The following is a 20832-nucleotide window of genomic DNA, read 5'->3' as shown; positions in this document are numbered from 1 at the left end:
GGCTATTGACAGCCAATGAATTTCATTTCCATTGGAGACATTTTGTTTAAAATTTTCTTTCTGTACGAAGCCAATGTTGGATTTGAGAAAGCAAAATCAATAATAGGTGTCAGCAAATGGTTGCCCTGCTCATTCTGCCTTCGACAAGTAATTTTAGGTGACACCGTTTAATCAGGATGAGACAGTACTTAGACACTGTTTAAGAAATTACCCTTTGATTTGTGCTCTGGATAAATGATTCATGAAAGAGCAATTCCAGTTTCTTGCCAGCTTGGAGTGGCCACATTCAAATTGCATTCTGGAAATGCAACAGCGAAACCTGGTACAGTGAAGTGTCAGCTGCAGTGCTCCCCCTTGACTGTAATGTAATTAAGTCAGTGCATTACGGAAATGGAATGTAACTTCATGTAAAACGGGTAGTCTGTCAAATAAGCAAGCGACAAAACTGTTTGTGTACCAGTTTATTCACATTTATCAGTGGGCCCTGGTGAAGTGGATGTTTGAATTGGTGTAAGTTTATTTGTCTCCTGATATGTAAAAAAAAACTTGCCATCTCTTGGATGGTGGATGTTTTAATTATATAACAGATGTAGAAAACTGAAATGGGCATTTTAAAATTAAGCAAAGGCCATTGTTTTCTCTTTTTTTCAGATGTTGCTCAAATAAATCAGAAATTATTTGAAATCTAATTGGCATAACACAGAAGACCAGTTTAATTAGTTGGCTTAGTTTAGTAACCTCATTTACAAAGAAAGCAGCCACATTTTAACCACAATGCCTTGCATTTAAAAAATAATTCAAACTGGTTTACCATATAAAACTGGATGCCAGAGTCCTGATCAGTGCAAAATTGATGTGATTAGCAGATTGCTTTCCTTTTAACTATTCTGCTTACATTCCTATAGATGTGTAATGTACACCCCTTCCTTCCAATCCTGTATACGTGTGGGGAATGAACAAATGACAAAGGGATTTGTTTCTCATGCTAATCAGAGGCTGCAGAGGACTTAGAAGTGCCTCTATTAAGTTATATGTCTAAGAAAGCTTACAAGCTGTTGTAATAAAATAGATGTGGCCCTTCACACTAAAGATACATTAATCTAAAAAGGACTGCATTTTTGACCAGCAAAATTTTTATTTGTCTGCCAGCTTAGTTGTAACATCAACTTGAGACACAGAAAGTTCAGAGACATGAGACTAAGGAGCGTTTTTTTCTAGAAAACTTTAGCAAGGCTTTTCTTGTTCTTCTCTACATTTTCCATGCTGTTCTATAGTAGCACAGATGCACACACAAACCCAAACACACATCAAATAATGTTGTGACATTATATGTGTAGCTAATATACCGTCTCAAGAAATGTTTTCTCCCAACTGTTTGCTGTGTTCTGGACTTCATTATGTAAAAATCTTCACCAAAAAACAGGCATAATCCTTGTAGCTTTGCTAGTAGCATTCATCTTCTAAGGATCTGTGGAATCAGGAATGAGAAAAACAGCATCAGTATTAATACTTCACTAGATAAATTGCAGAGATCTAGATGCATTACTTAAAGCTGTCAACCGTGACTTCCCAGCAAAGTGAAAGGCATTTGAAAAATTACCGCTGATGTTTCAGGCTAGGGAAAAACTACTTTTTCAAACAATAAAAAGGTTTCCTTTATGGACTACTAAACCAGGCTCAGCGTTTTAATTGGGGGAGGGGAGGGGAGAGAAACAGGGATGTTCCTGCAGCTGAACCCTCAAAATAGCCATGTCACATTATTTAAAGGCGGAATTCCTAATGGGATCTCCAAATCCATCCCCTATTTATGAGCCATCTCATGGAATGATAAAGGTGAAAATGGTTTGTTTTATGCAATGAAAATGAAAATTATGAAAATGGTTTCTTCAGTGGGAAGAGTAGGGAAAGTGCTGCCAAGGTTTAGCAGTGACTTGCATCTTCTTTCTGAGCTCGTGTTGCCTGCACAGAATTAAAGGGAAGAGAGCAATTAAGCTGTAAACGATGAGAGCTCCTGGGTTACTTTGGTTACTTATTCTGACCTTGCATAGGCTGTGATATTAGATCAAAGCCCCTTAAACCCACTTGAGAAGTGCACAGTTTGCATAACCATTAATTAATTAATCAATCTGACCATGTTTTATCTCACCTGTTTCTGTGGCTTAATTGTAATAATAATAATAAAGTGCAAAGAGAACAAAACAGAAGTGGCCGCTCAAATACTGGGTTCTGACAGGCTGCCAAGGTGAATGAAATGTTCCATTGGGTTGGAACAGTTCTTGCACAGTGATGCATATGGTAGAAGTTCGGTGGATTCCTTCCACCTGCCCTCCTTGCGTGTTTGCCCAGCACCTGCCTTGATCCTACATGTCCACTGGGCTCTGAATGTTGGCTTAACCCTCTTAGTCCTTCAGAATTCAGACAACCTCCCTCCTCAGGGAGAATGCATCTCACACACATATCCTGTCTCACAATAAGGCCATGACAAAGGAAAACATCCCACAGCTTTGTTTTCAAAGGCCCTACTTGTGTATGTTCTGAGTAGGGGCTAATGCAAACAAGCAATGAATACAGGTTATAGCTTATTGCTGGAAACAACAGAAGAGTTCACTGACTTTTGATATTTCTCCCACTATACTGGATGTAGTCCTATCAAGTCTATGTTATCTACCAATATAGGTACTTATAACACACTCATAGTCATAGTATCTGAGTGCTTTAGAGGTTACCTCTGTGGAACGATGATCCTTGTGCATATAAAGGAGTCACCAAATGAAGCCTTTGTTTTAAGTCCCATATGAAATATGTTCTCCACCTCCCTCAACAAACATACAAAACCCCAGAGGCAAAAACACCAACTAGCAAAAAGAAGGCTACTAGCTAGTTGTGCGTGAGGGCAGACTGGTCAGCCAAAGCAGGTGACTGAGGGAGGGGAAAAACATGTCATGTTACAGGGGAATCTTTGTTTCTAACTCTAGGTCCTTCTTCAGTTATCAGCAATGATGATGATTCGGCAAGTCCCCTCCATCACATTTCGAATGGGAGTAACACTCCATCCTCTTCTGAGGGCGGCCCAGATGCTGTCATCATTGGAATGACAAAGATTCCTGTCATTGAGAACCCCCAGTACTTCGGAATCACCAACAGTCAGCTCAAGCCAGACACATGTAAGTACAGATGTTTATATGTAGTTTGGTCATTTATTTTTCTCAGCCATGAGCTGGGTTTCTTTACCAGAGCTAACGGGGAAATGATGTAACTTGCAGGGGTAGTGGGCGGGGGGTTAAATGTATGCAAATCATTAAGGACATAGGTACATGGGATGAACTGCTTTACATCTGTCAAAGCCAAAAGGCCAAATTCAGCCCTTGTGAGGAGTCAGTTAAGACAGCTACACAGAAAGCCTTATCCAAAGTTCACTGAAGTCACTGAGAGACTTTCCATTAATTTCAATGGCCTTTGGATTTGGCCCTTGCACCTAATATGAATTTGAGCCCGTGTATTCTCAAGAAAAGACTAATCTTGCTTTGGGCCAGAACCAGAAGTCAATATTTGCATTGTATTGTTATATACATTCTGATATCAAATTACTTCTGTTGTGGCTATGACTGTAAATTCACTTTGAAATATATACATATATTTAAAAGTAATACTAAAATAGTGTTGAGATTACAGAGGGTGACAAATTTTATTCTTCTGCTTTATTTGTATAGTTCAGAGTTTATATTTTAAAAAGGTGTTTAATATTTAAGATGAAGCACTAGGTTTTGTTTTCACCTCAGACGAACAGTAAGTCTAATTGTCACATATATGTTCTCAGTCAATCAAGTTGGAGGCATACGAAGTGAGCGGTTAAAAAAGCACGCCAGGCTTCTGTTACTGATCTCCAAAACAAATATTAGTTTTGCACATGAACATTTTTAAAGTTGGGGCAGGTTGTTATTGAAACATTAAATATAATAGTACAGCAAATAAGAAATATATTGTGGTCATCCACAAATATTTTGGATAACTACTGACATGAACATATTATAGCAGTTGAGGCAGTAATTGTTATAATCAGAGTTTCTTAACGGTTTCCATTCTAACTCACAATTTTCAGTCATTTTTAACTATCTCAAACTTTTACCTTTTGGACTGAAATTGTTGTGGCTTGGTCCCTAGTGGGTTTTTAATGCTTCATCAAAAAATGGTTTTGTAGCATGAGAAGAATGAGAAAAAATTACTTTCTTCATTATAAAAAAATGCAATCTTTGTTTGTTTGTTTGTTTGTTTTTGTTTTTGGAACAGTCTTAAATAGCCAGAGGTTGAAAGTTGTGGTAGAAATGGCTCATATTGATGACAAATGCCTTTAAGTGTTCCAATAAAAATTATTCTCATTTGATCAAGTTATGAGCCTTAATACATTGTACACTTCACATCCCCAATAGGTTTTGTATAAGCTTTCCCTTAAATTCATAGGCTGCCTGATCCATTTCCCAAGGAATTCCGTGGAAAGACTCCCATTGACTTCATTGGGCTTTGGATCGGGCCCCATGTGTGTGATTGAGGAATGCTACGTTGGGTATTGATGTACATGATTGATTTAAATATTCAGCAAAAATTTTAATGTGGATGCACAAGCTGAGGCTTTTGCCTTAAAGCTTGCACAGTTTACAGAGTGTAACAGTAACCCTCCTCCAATCGCTGTGTGTTTTTTAACATGTGGAAAGGCGGAGACCAGGTAGGGTGACCAGATGCCCCAATTTTATAGGGACAGTCCCAATATTTGGGGCTTTTTCTTATATAGGCACTTATTATCGCCTTTCCCTCTCTCCATGCAAATTCTCTGGCTTTAACAAAAATGTTTAAAAAATGTACGTGCTCTGTTCCAGAACAAAGAGGTCACTTGAGTTGAATAGGAGGTTGGAGCTCAGCTGTAGGAGCATTGCATCACAATTGAACAACACTAACTACAGTAAAAGTTGTAAGTCAACACTCTCAGGTCCTGATCCTGAAAAGACTCAGGTCTTTTCTACTCAGATCTTAACTAGAGCAGCCATGTGCACTATGCAGGGGTGATTTCTAAAGTGCACTGACGTGTGGTGCATTAATTGCTCTGTGTAGACCCTGCTGGCACACTAAAAGTTCCCCAGCATGCTTTAGTAGAGTGCCTATTTGAAACATCCCACATCCCAGTATGCATAACTCCACTGTGTAGATGTGCCCTTAAATGTGTACTTGATTTTGCACATTGTGAGTAATACCACTGACTCTGATTAAATTATTCACGGTGTATAAAATTAAACATGTGTGTAAATGTGCAGAGAATGAGGGTTTATGTCTTCACATTACTATGCATGATATTATTTGAATGATGAGGAAGGTGGAGATCTGTACATCAGGTCATTCCACGTTCTGCTACGCTATGTTGATGATCTCAGTGTTTGAGAGATTTGGGGCTTTATTATTTTAAACAAAGAGAACCAGATAAACTACTGTAGCACAATATAATCAAGACAAATCTGGTCTCTTCTATCACATTGAGCATGTCCAATAAAGAGGATATTTGAATTGTCTGAGACAAAAATGGTCTTCCCGTGAATAATTTCACACACACACTCTCTGTCTCATTCACTCACTTTTTATTACAGTGTTGCACTTGTCCTTCTCCGATCTGCAAACCTCCTCCTGATTTGTATTTTGATACTTTTATAAGCTGTAAGCTCTCATACAGTTTTCCTGTTTACGGTAATACCAGCTCAAAATGTCATCTGGTTTCTCATCTCAAGTAAAAATAATTAACATTTATGTTTACTTCCTATCCAGCCTAAATACAGCTGTCGTCTAAGTATTAGACACCCCATCAATGACTGTCATGATGGAAAATGATTGTCATGCAGGACCCTATGTGATTAATATTTTTTATGCTGCATTTTTTGGGGGTTAAGTGGAATCACATTCCAACAGTAATGCTATATTTATATGGAATTTGAAGGAGCATGTTTGCAGTGAGTAGCAAGTGGAGTTGGTTTTTTCGTTCTCCATTTAAGTGATGTTTTAACCTATTGTCAAATACCTAATCCTGTGTAGACAGAGCACCAGGCTTCAACACCAACTCTGAGAAGTGTGTGTGTGTTTATAAAAATAGCAATCATCATAAATCCCATTTGAAATTCCATCACCAAAAAATCAGCACTTCTGCCACTGAAAAAAATTATTCCTGAGAAGTACCAGCATCTAAAAGTTGGCAATGAGGAGACTAAACATGATAGTGCTTCCTTCCTCTTTTGATACAGTCACTCAAGATGAAAAATCAGAACTGGTGAGGTTTAGTTTCAATAAGCACCCAAAAGTGTGGAGGTGAAATCCTGACCTCGATTTCATTCTGAATGCTTACGTAGACATTCACTGAATGTACTGATAGACAACTGAAAATGACCCGCCTGCTCTCATCCATGCCTATGTGATATTTCCCATTCCAGCCACTGGTGGTTAAACATCCAGTTTCCTCTGGCTGTCCAGCAAGCCCACAGGACTCTACTCTGGCTCCTGCCCATCTCACACCCCCATCCTGCTATGGCATGAACACTCACCTACTGGTGGCCTCAGGTTCCTCTGCCTTCTATTCAGGGTCACACACAGATTTTGGAGGGCCTGTGACAATATCTGACACAGGGCCTCCATTCTTCCAAAGAAATTACCACTGGGCGTGCAGGTTGTGTGGGAGCGATGGTTGGAGAGGCACTAATCCTGCAGCAGCATCTCCTGTCCGTTAGGGCTGGACCCAGCTCTCTGCTCCAGGCATTATGAACTGGTTTGACTTGGCTGCTGCTCAGGACTTAAATTCTCAGAGTATTTCCTGGAGCCCCCCGCCAGAGGCATTACGACTCAGGGAGTCAGCCCCAAGAGTTTAAAAATATTTAATGGAGCTTCGCTTCAGACAGCTCCAGCTGAATTTAAGCCCTGCTGCTGTTCTGTCATGACCCTGTGCACTAGGTTGTTACGCCACTCAGTTTAGGGGCCTTCTCAAACAGGGGGCCTGGGAAAACTGCTCCCCACTCGTCTATCCCAGGTGGACCTGCCTTTATTCGGCTGATCAGCCACTGCAGAAGGCCTGAAGGTTTCCACTTCTTTTTGCATTCTGTGATGCACTGAGTAACTTAAGGCACACCAAGCTAGTTTACCTGCTTCTACTTAAACTAAAGTCAAGTGTCAGCCGTTTTTGTTTGTAGGTACCTGGCTAACTGTGACGTATCTAGTTTCAAAAGGTGAGAGCACTCAGAGCCTGGACATGACAAAATGATATTTGGTATGAGATTGTTTTAAACGAAGTTGCAGTGAACTGGGAGCAGCCTGTAGACTTCTCACTTGGGAATGGGACTTTCAAATGTCACTATCAGAAATGAGGCCAGACATTCAAGTGAAGTAATCTTCAGTGTAGGACACTCACAAAGATGGCAAACCTTCCAGAGATTATCCTCCCATGGCACCAACTATAGTGTCTAAAACCTCACAGGCACAATGGCTAGCCATGCTGTAAAGGTCACTTTTTGTGTCTTGTGAATTTTACTAATTCTAGCGAGACATTGTAAGCTTCAATCTCATTAGCCCCTTCATTGAGACCAGGACTTTTCCAGGATTAGCATTCAACAATCAGGCATGGCTGCTAAAGTTACCAAACTGACACACCAAAGCTGTTGAGATAGGACTGAAAAGGTGCAACCTGTAAATGCAGTAGTGCATAGCTATCGAATCTGTTAAATCGTCACTCAGCGAGCTGCTCAGTACTTGGAATATATCAGACCATTACTGTTATGTTTTAACGATTAAGGGTGGAACTTCTCACAGTAAATAACACTGCCTTGTTGATAGTAATGTGAAAGACAAAAGTTCAGGACCAGAGATGCATAAAACATCAATGGGATTGCAAGGGTTATGATTTACGGCAGAATTATTCCACTGCTTGGATAAGAACCTGCTCTGAAGTAAACTTTGGGACTGGAAGAGGCTAATTCTGCCATGAGTTACACCCAGGAAAATTCCATGGATGTCACTGTAGTTGCTTACATGTAACTGTGAAAAATTAGATCTTTGCTCTTGGTTTCTTATGTAAAGAACCAAATCTTGGCCTCAGTCAGAACAGTGTAAATCTGAAGTAATTCCACTGACTTGAGTTTCCCCGTACTAGCTAATTCAAATGCCTTATAGTTACAACAGGCTCGTAGTTACAATCCTCCTTTCTCCAGTTATTTTTTTAAAGACGTTCTTACTATAGCGAAATGACATTCTTGGCCGGGGTGTTAACTAGTTCCTGTGTGGTTTATCCCCTGGATATTTGTGCCACTGGCTAAGACACAAAGCCAGGTTTGCTTTAGAAAATGTGAGGAAATCTGTGTCCTTCATATGGGTAGCTCCTGGTGTACCAGGATATTTCTGATGTCTTTCTTAATCATTCAATCATCATTTTCCTCTTGTAGGTGTGTACTGCTCTGTATGCACATAGAAGCGCACATGCCTGAGTGTGGAAGTTTAGATGTATATGTTAGGCAAAAATCTGAGTGACATAAGGGGATGCATTTTTATTTGTAAATAAAATAATGACACGAGCTTGTGCTTCATCAGATTAAAATGAAATGTTTAATCTGAACCGAAATTAACAAATTAAATATCATCTTCTTTTGATAATAGAATGTTGAAAAATAAGGCAGGGTTAGGGTAGACTCTAGTGAAAAATAATAAGTTATGATACTTAGCTCAAATGTCATTAATGTAACATTTATCCTATCTGTATGTGCCTTAATTCAGATTCTACTAGATAAAACTGGAAAAATACACTAGAACAGTTTGTTTTAGTGCAAAAGAAGCTGTCCACATCCTTGCTATGAATTAATGAGAAAATGATTGATTGCTAGTACAATAATCCACAACAAATGTTGATTAAAACAGACTAGCATTTCTCTCAGTTACAGTAGAAATGACATTGTTTCCAAGCAATGCAGAGTTTTCATGCCTTTTGTCAAACAAATGCCTATAAGAAAATGAAGTGCCTAATACTATATGATAGTTAATATTGAGATGAGTGGGGCAGATTCTGTACCACAGCAGGGTGCAAATGGGCCTATGAAATAATTACTGTAAACTGATTGCTACTGATTTTGCAAATCTGCAAAACTAGCAAAAATTAGTTTACAATCTGTAGCTTCAGTCCTACAGTGTATTGCTAATTGCACGTATGATGGTGATTTTTTTTAAAAATAGGAACTTTGAGAGTAACTCTCCTATATGCCATTTTGAAAACTGACAGTTTCATTAAGATATATGTCTAAAAAAAAAAAAGTCACACCATCTTATTAAAGTTGAGTCAAGTATTTTGCTTAGTTTTCTGTGCCCTCCAGTTACAAATTTTGTTAGTTTGCTAAAAGTCAGTTTGTGGCTTGTCATGATATTGCTACCTCACATTCTTCCCAGAAACCTGCAAAGCAGTGTGAGGACTTCCTGGGCCATGGGTCTGGGATCAGGGAGAGAGAGCAAGGAGTGTTGCCAACTCTTGTGATTTTTGGTGTTTCTTCTTAAAGCCTTAACTCCTGGAGTCAAGTCATCATTTCGGGTTTAAGTTAAAAAAAAAAGCAAGTTTCTAGCCCTCTTGGTTGTGGAGAAAGGCAAATGAAAAGATCTAAATATTTATTATTTTTTAAATCTCAGGATTTTAAAGCCAGTCTCATGGTTCTGGGTGGCCTGGCTGCTGAATGTTTGAGGTTGGCAACTCTGGGGCTACCTGACTGGTACAATTCTGATCGAGTGGTGAGCAGGGAGGACACACAGAGAGGTGGAGATAAGCAAACATGCTGGCCAGCAGAGCTGAACACCAGCACAAGAAGTGGGGAGTATGCTACAGCAAATAAAGGGTTGTAGCAAATTACTCCCTCTTGGAGCAATGGGAGAGCAGAGAAGGAATGGTGATTCTGAATTGCAGTTCCTCCTTGAGGCTTTTCCTCCATGATTAGGGCACTGAACAAAGGCTAAATCATGCTTAGTCTCATCTAGGCCCGATCCTGCACCTATACCAACAGCAAACCTATTTGCTATGGTTCTCATCTTCCATTCTTGCAGAGATCCCCACACATACTGATGGCTCTAGGCATGTTTACGAAACTTAACACACACACCAATATGAAACCAAAACCAAACCCCAATGAGTGGACTGTCCAGATCAAACCACCTGCAGTCAACAATACTGCCCAAAGTAGTAATGATGAATAATCATTAATAACCTCCCACGTCTAGTTACACCATATCCAACATCCCTCCTGCTCACTAAAGGTCTGAGGAAAAGACAGGCTTCTTGACACCCCTTACAGGTTAAGAAATCCAAACTCTGTTGGTCTAAGTGGGGAAGCAAGAACCCCTTGAAGAAAATAAGATGCCAGCAGTCTTCTCCATTTTAAATAAGGAAGCTTGAGGGTCTCCATTGGTCACAGTGGTGATGCTGTTGCAAAGAGAGAGGCAGTTTCTTATCAAGCTAGGCCCCAAGTCCAGGCACCAAAGAATAATAATTATTAGAAACACAGAGCTCAAAATTTATAAACAGTTTTGCCCTTCATAAAAGTCATCCTGGCTTAGGATGACCAGATGTCCCGATTTGACAGGGACAGTCCCGATATTTGGGGCTTTGTCTTATATAGGCACCTATTACCCCCCAAGCCCTGTCCCAGTGTTTCACACTAGCTGTCTGGTCACCCTATCCTGGCCTAATCCTCCAACTAAACAAAAAAACAAAATAGCAATCAATCTAAACAATAAGAAAAGGAGTACTTGTGGCACCTTAGAGACTAACCAATTTATTTGAGCATAAGCTTTTGTGAGCTACAGCTCACTTCATTGGATGCAGTGAGCTGTAGCTCACGAAAGCTTATGCTCAAATAAATTGGTTAGTCTCTAAGGTGCCACAAGTACTCCTTTTCTTTTTGCGAATACAGACTAACACGGCTGTTACCCTGAAATCTAAACAATGTTCAGTCAAAGCCTAATTAAATGGAAAAGCCTGACTGCATGAGCGGAACCTGTCAGACTTGGACTCAACTGTTCAACGTGGTTCCAAAGGTGGGAATATTTAACAGAGAACACCACACTGCCAACATTAGCATGTTCAGACACTGACAGCCAAGATGTTCCAGTGAGCCTCAACTATCATGGTGGGATAATAAGGAAGGAAACACATTTATATTTTTTCCAATCAAATCATGCGTTTAATGCAGAAGATATTTATATATTTTACTGGTCAGGCTAGATATTTACAGATTCAACTGCACATTTTATACAGCTGATTTGGTTGGATACATTACCACACAGGATGCATGACCTTTTTATTGTCCTGCAGACTTCCGTGAAGGAAATGTTACGCACGCCAGTAGTTATGCTTCACTTTTCTTCAGCTGGGTAGCAGATTTTTGCATTTTAGTCCATCGCAGTTTGAGTCCTACACATTTTGCTAATAATCTGGCTGCATATTTCCTTTGCCCAGCGCACAAAATGTAACACAAAATAAATTCGGTAGAAATTAGAATCTTTATCACCTGCTGTTCATCTGGGTTCTCAGCAGGCCACTAATTTCTTTAGTTTTTATCCAAATGAAATAAATGCTTTCAAAGTCTGAAGTCTTCAGCTTTAAGAGCTTGTTTTCCTTGCCCCCTGGAAAGTTCAAAACCAAAAAGAAATTAATCTCCTTTCCATTTTTTTGTAGAAGTGAACCTAAAAGATCACCATGATCCAGATTGACATTCATGAAGCAGTGCTGATCTGCACAAAATTGATTATTTTCACTTAGTAAAAGAGAAAAGCAGAAAGTTGTTACATTTTCAGCAAAATGTTCCAATTACATTTCACCACTCAGAACAGTGTGTGATCTTGCACTACTTATTTGTGTGATTACTGCTTACTCACACCAAGATGCCCACTGCTGTGAATGGGACGACGGACATGAAAAAAAGCATTGTACGTTCTGGTCCTTAATTTGTAAACTTTGTAGCTTGAGCATCCTATTGTATGCAAATTCAACCAGTGAAACGTGCTTTTGGATGTTTGTTAAAAGAAAAAGATCTGAACTGAAGTATGCATTTCGGTTAGCAAAGCAGTGTGGAATGAGCTAACGTGAAATGTGCAGCCTAATGGCTAATGCATATAGAGTGCCAGCCTCAGGAGTTGAAGCAGATACTTCATTAGTAAATTTGGCAGCTCAATTAGGCTCTGATTAAGCAAACCATCCCTCTTCAGCAAAGCACCCAAGTACATGCTTAAAGTTAAGCACATACGTAATGCGGAATAATGGATGGATGTGCTTAAGAGGTTTTCTGAATTGGGGCCTTAGCCAAGGACACTGTTGGATCAATAAAACAGGCAGAAAAACTGTTAAACAAGTGTAACTTCAATGACACCATTGAACTGGGCCATTTGCCTCAGTTGTTTGACTATTCAGCTCCGTCAAAAATCTGTACAGCACTTTGACTTGAAAGTATGTAGCTAAATCAGTGACATGCACCTGACGAATAATACCATACAGTCACACTATGTTACAGTGACTGAATGACATGTCTCCAACTCCATGGTGTCTGAGAAATTCAAGAGATGTTCATTTTTTAATATATATTGAAAGCATTTTGTAAAATAATTTAAGTGGATTAAAAAGGAGATTCCCTCTGTGAAATCTGTAGGAAAAAAATGTAATTTATAAAAAGAACTTCATTATTAAGAGCCAGGGTGTGATTCTTGCTCCTATAGAAGTTAATGGGAACAGGAGCAGACCTCTGGTTCGGGATTCCTTGCCCCAGTGGGAGTTTTGCAGAAATGTAGGTCCTGAGGAAAAATAATAATATGTAGACACAGAGAACATGAGTGAAAAATAAGAAAAGAATAAATTCCAAAATATATAGTTTACATTTCAACACATAATGAATTCAACTTTGAGACATTTTTCTTTTGGCATAAAAAGTCTAATAAATCTTAAGGTAAGAGAATCCGAAACAAATGAAAAAAACCTCATAGCCAAAATGATTCATAACTATATCAAACATCACATTCTCTCCAATTCATTACCAGTGATTGCATCACAGTTAAGAAGTCTGTGCTTGCTTGATGTGCCTGGTCTCAGACAAAAGTGTTCCAAAGATCAGCTTGGAGAAAATGTTTGATTGCTAGTACAATAATCCACAGCAAATGTTGATTACAACACTTGTATTTCTCGCAATTACAGTAGAAGTGACATTGTTTCCAAGCTATGCAGAATTTTCATGCCTTTTATCAAACAAATGCCTAAAAGAAAATGAAGTGCCAAATACTGTATGATAATTAATATCAAGATGAGTGGGGCAGATTCCGTACCACAGGGGGGTGCAAATGGGCCTTGAAAGGGTCAGAATTTCTCCAGTGTAGAAAGGAAAGAAAGATGTGTAAGGGGAGTATTGGAGTGGGATGGGGAATGGCTAGAGTCTTCTGGGCTATGGAAAAGCTCCTTGTCAGCTGTGGAGATGCATGTCAAGGGGCTGCATCAGTCCAGAATCCAAACAGGAACTCTTCTGAACTATGCCTTCTGGGCTATACTGCAGCACGGAATTCGGGCCAGTGACTCTGATACCCATCGGCACAAAGGAGATTCTGCTGATCCTGTGAAAAATGCTTTCAAGAGGCAATTATACAGCAGCCTCAGGAGGAATCCAGACTATGCTAAAATGTGAATAAATCCCAGGGCAGGATGTAGATGAAGCTTGGTTGGGATACACTCCTGAATTATGGGCAGTCTGAGGGTCAGAGAAAAAAATGGAAGGTAACTTTAAAGTGTTGCCAGCAAAAAAAAAAAAAAGAAAAATCTAGCACCTACAGAATACTTTGCACCTTCAAAGCACTTTGCAAACATTAATTAATTAATCCTATTGATATCGCTCCAGTTTCTCGTTGCCCATAACAGTACTTAAGTCAGAATGATAATGCTGTACTCCTCCACATAATTGATATAATTAATTAATTAATTTCAGTTTGTGTACACATTCTTTATAAAGGAGCTCCAGTCCTTTGATATAGGCATTCCTTGACACATTTTAAAAATACATTTATACACATAGTCTATTCCAGGTTTCAGAGTAACAGCCGTGTTAGTCTGTATTCGCAAAAAGAAAAGGAGTACTTGTGGCACCTTAGAGACTAATCAATTTATTTGAGCATAAGCTTTCATGAGCTACAGCTCACTTCATCGGATACATTCAGTGGAAAATACAGAAGATGTTTGTTTTTATACACACAAATCATGAAAAAATGGATGTTTATCACTACAAAAGGTTTTCTCTCCCCCCACCCCACTTTCCTGCTGGTAATAGCTTATGTAAAGTGATCACTCTCCTTACAATGTGTATGATAATCAAGGTGGGCCATTTCCAGCACAAATCCAGGGTTTAACAAGAACGTCTGAGGAAGGGGAGGGTAGGAAAACAAGGGGAAATAGGTTACCTTGCATAATAACTTAGCCACTCCCAGTCTCTATTCAAGCCTAAGTTAATTGTATCCAATTTGCAAATGAATTCCAATTCAACAGTTTCTCGCTGGAGTCTGGGTAATGTGCAAGCAGATCAAAGTCCAGACTAGTAATATATATATACTAGGTGCTTTAATAGGGCCAGTTTCACAAAGCTGAAAACAATTATGAGCCAAATCTACCAGGAGGAAGAATTTAATAAGAAAAAATGTGAATGATAATTGGGGATCATTTAGGAGTACCTTATTAGATGCCCAAAATTCAGAATTCCATAATCAATAAGAGAGCTGTGCTGGTTAAAAATCTGGTCTGGTGTAGAGGGGAAGTTAAGGTAGCTTTAAAAACTAAGCGTGTGTGTGTGTGTGTTGCAAATTTAAGAAGGACATGGGAGAACTGTCAATAATGCAGAAAAGGCAGAAATGTTCAATAAATATTTCAGTACTGTATTTGTGGAAAAACAGATTACATAATCTCATATGGTGATGATAACACTCTGTATCACTAGTATCTCTGGAGGACCTTAAACAGAAGCTACTGAAATTAGACATTTTTAAATCAGCAGGTCTGGATAACTTGCATCCAAGAGTTTTAAGAGAACTGCCCTGAGGATCTTACTGGACCATTAATCTTGATTTTCAATAAGTCTTGGAGAACTGGGGAAGATTCAGATGTCTGTAAGAAAGCTAATGTTGTGCCAATTTTTAAAAAGGATAAATGGGATGACCCGGCTAATTATAGACCTGTCAGCCTGACACTGATCCTGGGTAAGAAAATGGAGCAGCTGATCTGGGGATCAGTTAATAAAGAACCAAAGAAGAGTAAAGTAACTAATGCAAACCTAAATGGATATACAGAAATTAGGCCCTGTCAAACTAACCTGATATCTTTTTTTAATGATATTGCAAGTTTGGTTAATAAAGATAGTAGTGTTGACATAATATACTTAGACGTCTGTGAGGCATTTACTTTGTGCTGCACAACATTTTGATTAAAAAATCAGAATGATATAAAATTATCATGGCACACCTTCAATGGATTAAATTTAGCTAACTGATAGGTTTCACAATGTTACTAAAAAGGGGAATCATCATCAAGCTGGTTCCAGGGCCTTCCTGCAAGGATAGGTTCTTTGCCCTGTGCTATTTAACATTTTTAGCAGTGACTTGGAAGAAAATAGAAAACCATCACTGATAATGTTTGCAGGTAACACAAAAATTGAGGGGGTGGATAATAATGAAGAGGATAGGTCACTAATTCAGAGTGATCTGGTTTGCTTGATAAACTGGGTGCTAATGCAATCCTGGGATGCATAAACAGGGGAATTTCAAGTAGGAATAGAGAGGTTATTTTACCGCTCTGTGTTTGGCATTGGTGTGACCTCTGTTGGAATACAGTGTCCAATTCAGGTACCCACAATTCAAGAAGGATGTTGATAAATTGGAGAGGGTTCAGAGAAGAGCCACAAGAATTATTATAGGAATAAAAAATATACCATTTAGTGATAGACTCAAAGAGCTCAATCTATTTATTTTAACAAAGAGAAGATTAAGGGGTGACTTGTTTACTGTCTGTAAGTATCTACATGGGAAACAAATATTTAATAATGGGCTCTTTAATCTAGCAGAGAAAAATGTAACATGATACAGTGTCTGGGAGTTGGAGCTAGTCAAATTCAAACTGCAAATAAGGCATAAATTTTTAATGGTGAGAGTAATTAACCACTGGAACAATTTGCCAAGAGTCATGGTAGATTCTTCATCACTGACAATTTTTAAATCAAGTTTGGATGTTTTTCTAAAAGATCTGCTCCGGGAATTAGTTTGGGGAAGTTCTATAGCTTGTGGTATACAGCCAGTGAGACTAGATGATCACAATGGTCCCTTCTGGCCATAAAATCTATTAATCTACAAGCCGTTTCTTCCCTCTGAGATGAGTCAGGCATTTCTGCTGACCACAACTGTGGCTGTATCGCACAGGGAGAGACAGGCAGTTTTCCAGATAAGTAGTTCCCAGGCCATTTAGGGTTGGTAAGTATGTATAGGTGTGTGGCCATGTGTATAACAGGACACACCATACGTGGACAGGGTATGACTTTTCTAAGGCTATTAGGTGGATGAAGGCACCACACATACAGGTTTTGTATTAAGTGAACATTCACTGGATCCTGTCTTTAGTTAACACTGATGCCAACAATGACTGAAGTCTGTTATCTGCAGATGCCTAGGGAGTCAGTTTAATTGAAGTGCAAAACCCCTACAGGGGAAAGAAATAGCAAATAACCTAGGTCAAGACTCTATGGCACAGCCTTAAATTGTTATAGAGCACGGTTTTCAAAAGAATTTAGGTGTCTAAAGATGCAGATAGGTGGCTATTAGGATTTTCAAAAGCACCTAACAACATTTGATGCTTAACTCTTGTTGAAATCAATGGAAGTGAGATGCCTAATCTGCTTGGTGCTTTTGAAAATCTCATTAGCACCTTTGAAAATCTGGCCCTTGGAAGCCTAAAGGCTGTTGAATGCCAATAATTCAGTGAGACAATAGGACCCAATGAAATTCAAATGGACAGGCCTCCATGGGACTGCTTTTTGTTGCATCTGAGGATCAAGATCCAAATTAAGGAGATGTAAAGGTGGATTAAAACCAGCTCTGCTCCACCCTCGTACTTTAAAAATCTTTCCTAAACCCAGCACTGAGAAGGAAGAACAGAGTATCTGAACTTTTATCGATATCAAACCTCCAGATCCAATTATTTTCAAACTTGGGTGTTTGGAATCTGTATCATAAGAACATAAGAGCGGCCATACTGGGTCAGACCAAAGGTCCCCTAGCCCAGTGTCCTGTCTTCCGACAGTGGCCAATGCCAGATGCCCCAGAGGGAGTGAACAGAACAGGTAATCATTAAGTGATCCATCCCGTGTCGCCCATTCCTTGCTTCTGGCAAACAGAGGCTAGGGACACCATCCCTGCCTATCCTGGCTAATAGCCATTGATGGACCTATCGTCTATGAACTTATCTAGTTCTTTTTTGAACCCTGTTATAGTCTTGGCCTTCATAACATCTTTTGGCAAAGAGTTCCGTGGACTGACTGTGCATTGTGTGAAAAAATGTTTCCTTTTGTTTGTTTTAAACCTGCTACCTAGTAATTTCATTTTGTGACCCCTAGTTCTTGTGTTATGAGAAGCAATAAATAACGCTTATTAGTTTCTCCACACCAGTCATGATTTTACAGACCTCTGTCCTATCTCCCCTTAGTCGTCTCTTTTCCAAGTTGAAAAGTCCCAGTCTTATTAATCTCTCCTCATATGGAAGCCATTCCATATCCCTAAAAATTTTTGTTGCCCTTTTCTGAACCTTTTCCAATTCCAGTATATTTTTTCGAGATGGGGCAACCACATCTGCATGCAGTATTCATGATGTGGGCGTACCAAGGATTTATATAGAGGCAATATGATGATATCTGTCCCTTTCTTAATGATTCCCACCATTCTGTTTGCTTTTTTGACTGCCGCTGTACATAGAGTCAATGTTTTCAGAGAACTATCCACAATGATAGTTCAAGATCTTTTCTTGAGTGATCTTTCCCAAATTCTGTTGTTTGGATTCAAGGTGTAATTTTGACTTATTATAGAGAGTTTTGAACAGCAAACATGAATGTGCTTTCATATTTTGTGCCCAAAGCCTGAAGGCGTGTGACTGCCTTAATAAAAAATAACTGAAAACAATATTAACCAAAGGATAACAAGTTCCAAATAGAGCAACAAAGAACAGAAAAAAAAACAAAACAAAAAAGAAACAAAACAAAAAAAATCCATCCCTGCATTTAATAAATAACATGAACAATTTATTCAGACTGAACCATGCAAGAGGAGTTCATTGGTGTCATTCCCATTCACATCAGAAAAATACAACACCTTTTGCTATGATTGGCAGTCTGTGCTCAAGAGAGGTTTGGGACTGAAACAAAAGTGGGGTTGCAGGCCAGGATTGGGCTGCATTGAAAGAGTTTTGTGGGGAAGCTTGCACAGCACCTGCTTGTAGTGTAATATACTTGGCTATGTAAACTCCACACAGTACAGGAATGTACAAATTGCCTTACTGTATCAAACCAGTAGTCCTTCCAGTATCCTAAAAGTTTCCGCAACCAGATGCTACAAAAGAAGGTGCAAGAAACCCGAAGAGAGCATATACACAATAACCTGCCCATAGAGAAAATTTCTTCCTAACCCCCAACTGATAAAGGTTAGTATATTCTATGAAGCATGAAGGTTTATGTCCTTTTTTATTGTAACCCTATGTAACATAATTATGAATGTTCTTATGATCTATATTCCTCCTTCTCTGCAGATAGTGAAGCCAAACTACTATAGCGCTATCCAGGTGAGACTGGCAGGATAGGGATGAGGGTGAGCTTTGGGACTAGCCCCTAAGGCTTAGCCGTTAACTCACCCCATGACCATGCCACCTTTGGCTTTCTGGTTAATCCTGGCCCGTGGATGCAAGAAAAGTAGTATGAATGTATCACATGATGAATGGTGCATTCAGTGTAGTTTTAGAACATGTGGCTAAGGATTCTCAGTATCCTTTGGTTTTAATCTTATAGATGTGAGATAGAAACTTTTACTTAATCCTCATCAAGCCATGTAATTCAAAGGGTTGTGTGCAAGTGCCCACCCCCATGCCCTAAGAGCATGTTTCCCTTTGCTCATATCTAAACCATTTTGTCTCTGGAGATCACACAGGTGTCACGCTGCTTCTTTGCACGCAGATGTAGGAAATCACAGTGCAGTACACCGAGAAATAACTTTAATTCAGCCGTTGCTGATAATCCTTATTCTGTTGGAAAGTGACCTTCTTCCACCTAATAAAAGTCTTTTATGTTATCTAGCTGAGCCAACTTGTTTGCCAGCTGGAATCATCTCTGCAACTAATGTTATGCTTTCTGGGGATATTTCTTACCAGTTTGTATAGGATTTTATGCTTATGATTTTTATGTTTATCCCATTTTTGCCACAGCATTCTTGAGAAGCCTGATGTTGGGCCAGCCTGATGAATAAACATAATGCAAACCAAGGCAGGTCTTTTAGAATTAAAGAGAAAGAACAAAGTTGCAACTTTTCCTTGCAGTAGTGGCTTCTCTCCAATGGCTTGATCCAAAATTGATTTCCCATTAAAATCAACAGAAGTCTGTCTGTTCCACTGATTTCAGTGTGATTTGAATCAGGCCCAAGGTGCATAAAATAGAACATTTCAAACAGCAAACTGCAGAGTTAAATAAACCTACAATATTGGGGTTTTGTGCAGTGATTCTTAATAAATCTAACCCCATGAAACATTCTGTACATTCGCTCTACATGCTGTGCTGCCGTGGGAGGTCTATGCTGGGCTGGTAAACGCTCTTGTTTCATGTGCATGAAGGATTGCAATGTACAGAGTCATGTAGGAGGGCGTCAAAACAGAACAAAATGCACCAGCAGCAGTGTAATGGAAGCTTTGTCGTCTCAACCTTGGATATGTGTTGGAGATTAATCAAATTTGATGCATCAAAAGGATACAATTCTTTTTGTAAAAAGGACTAGATGTTATTTTTAATAATACAAAGTAAGTTTATGGAGAAACCTTGGAATTTTACCGGTGCTTTTTTGTGTGGTTTAGAGAAGGGGGCTTTGCCCGAGAATATGATACTTATTTTGCACCATATAAAGAGGGTTGTTATTGCAAAATCATGCCCACCCTCAGTAAATTCTTGGCCTCATCAGCTGTATATTTCCTTCCAAACAGCCATAAAAGTCTTTGAGGGAACATTTTGCTATGCTGTATCTGAGTTTCCTGTGTGTGTATGTAATATATACAAACACAAGTCAGAATCTGTGTGGTTTGTCAGCTAAATCATCTCAAGTGCTGAGTTCTTGAAACTCAGTTTGCTTGTTCCATGATCTCCAGTGGAGCAGAAAAAAACCTCAGCTGACTACGCAAAGGTTAGCTGAGTGTCCTGAAACTTTCCTCAGCGAGAGAGAGAGAAAAATCAGAGAAGTATTGAGAACAAAATGTCTTTCTGCATGAGCTTCTTGCTATCCTAAGATGTTGCATTCTTATTGAGAAGAGAGAGGGACAGTTATTTTGGAGGAAATGCAGTCTAAAATACAAGAGAGGATGACTTTTAGACTGAACACTCATCTAGAAGCTCAGGCTTTTGTGGTGAGGAAATGGATACTGTATACCCCTTGATTTAGAAACTTTAATATGAACATACTCAGGCCACAGTCATGAACTGTCCCTCACCCCCTCCAAGTCTCCATCCTGAACTACTCTGTAGTCTTAATTTTAGCAAATTC

The 20832-nt window shown here is 39.2% G+C and overlaps 1 protein-coding gene across 7 annotated transcripts in view; it reads left to right on the top strand.

Annotated features, from left to right (window-relative positions):
• The window catches only part of NTRK2 (neurotrophic receptor tyrosine kinase 2), a 319997-nt gene that overhangs the window by 160064 nt on the left and 139101 nt on the right, over positions 1-20832 (top strand). For 6 of the 7 annotated variants that reach the window (XR_012159057.1, XM_073345038.1, XM_073345037.1 and 3 more), the window contains exon 13: positions 2976-3164. Coding sequence is in view for 6 of the 7 variants with exons in the window: in XM_073345038.1 (XP_073201139.1) it covers positions 2976-3164 (189 nt within the window). In the remaining variant the exon portion in view is untranslated. Of the gene's footprint in view, positions 1-2975; positions 3165-4287; positions 4359-20832 lie in introns of those variants that run through there. The other variant, XM_073345041.1, reaches the window with a different exon arrangement.

This window comes from Lepidochelys kempii, chromosome 5 (genome assembly GCF_965140265.1).
Source record: "Lepidochelys kempii isolate rLepKem1 chromosome 5, rLepKem1.hap2, whole genome shotgun sequence".
NCBI classification, from domain to species: Eukaryota; Metazoa; Chordata; order Testudines; family Cheloniidae; genus Lepidochelys; species Lepidochelys kempii.
Note: the sequence above shows the minus strand (reverse complement) of the source record. Positions and strands in the feature narration are given on the sequence as shown.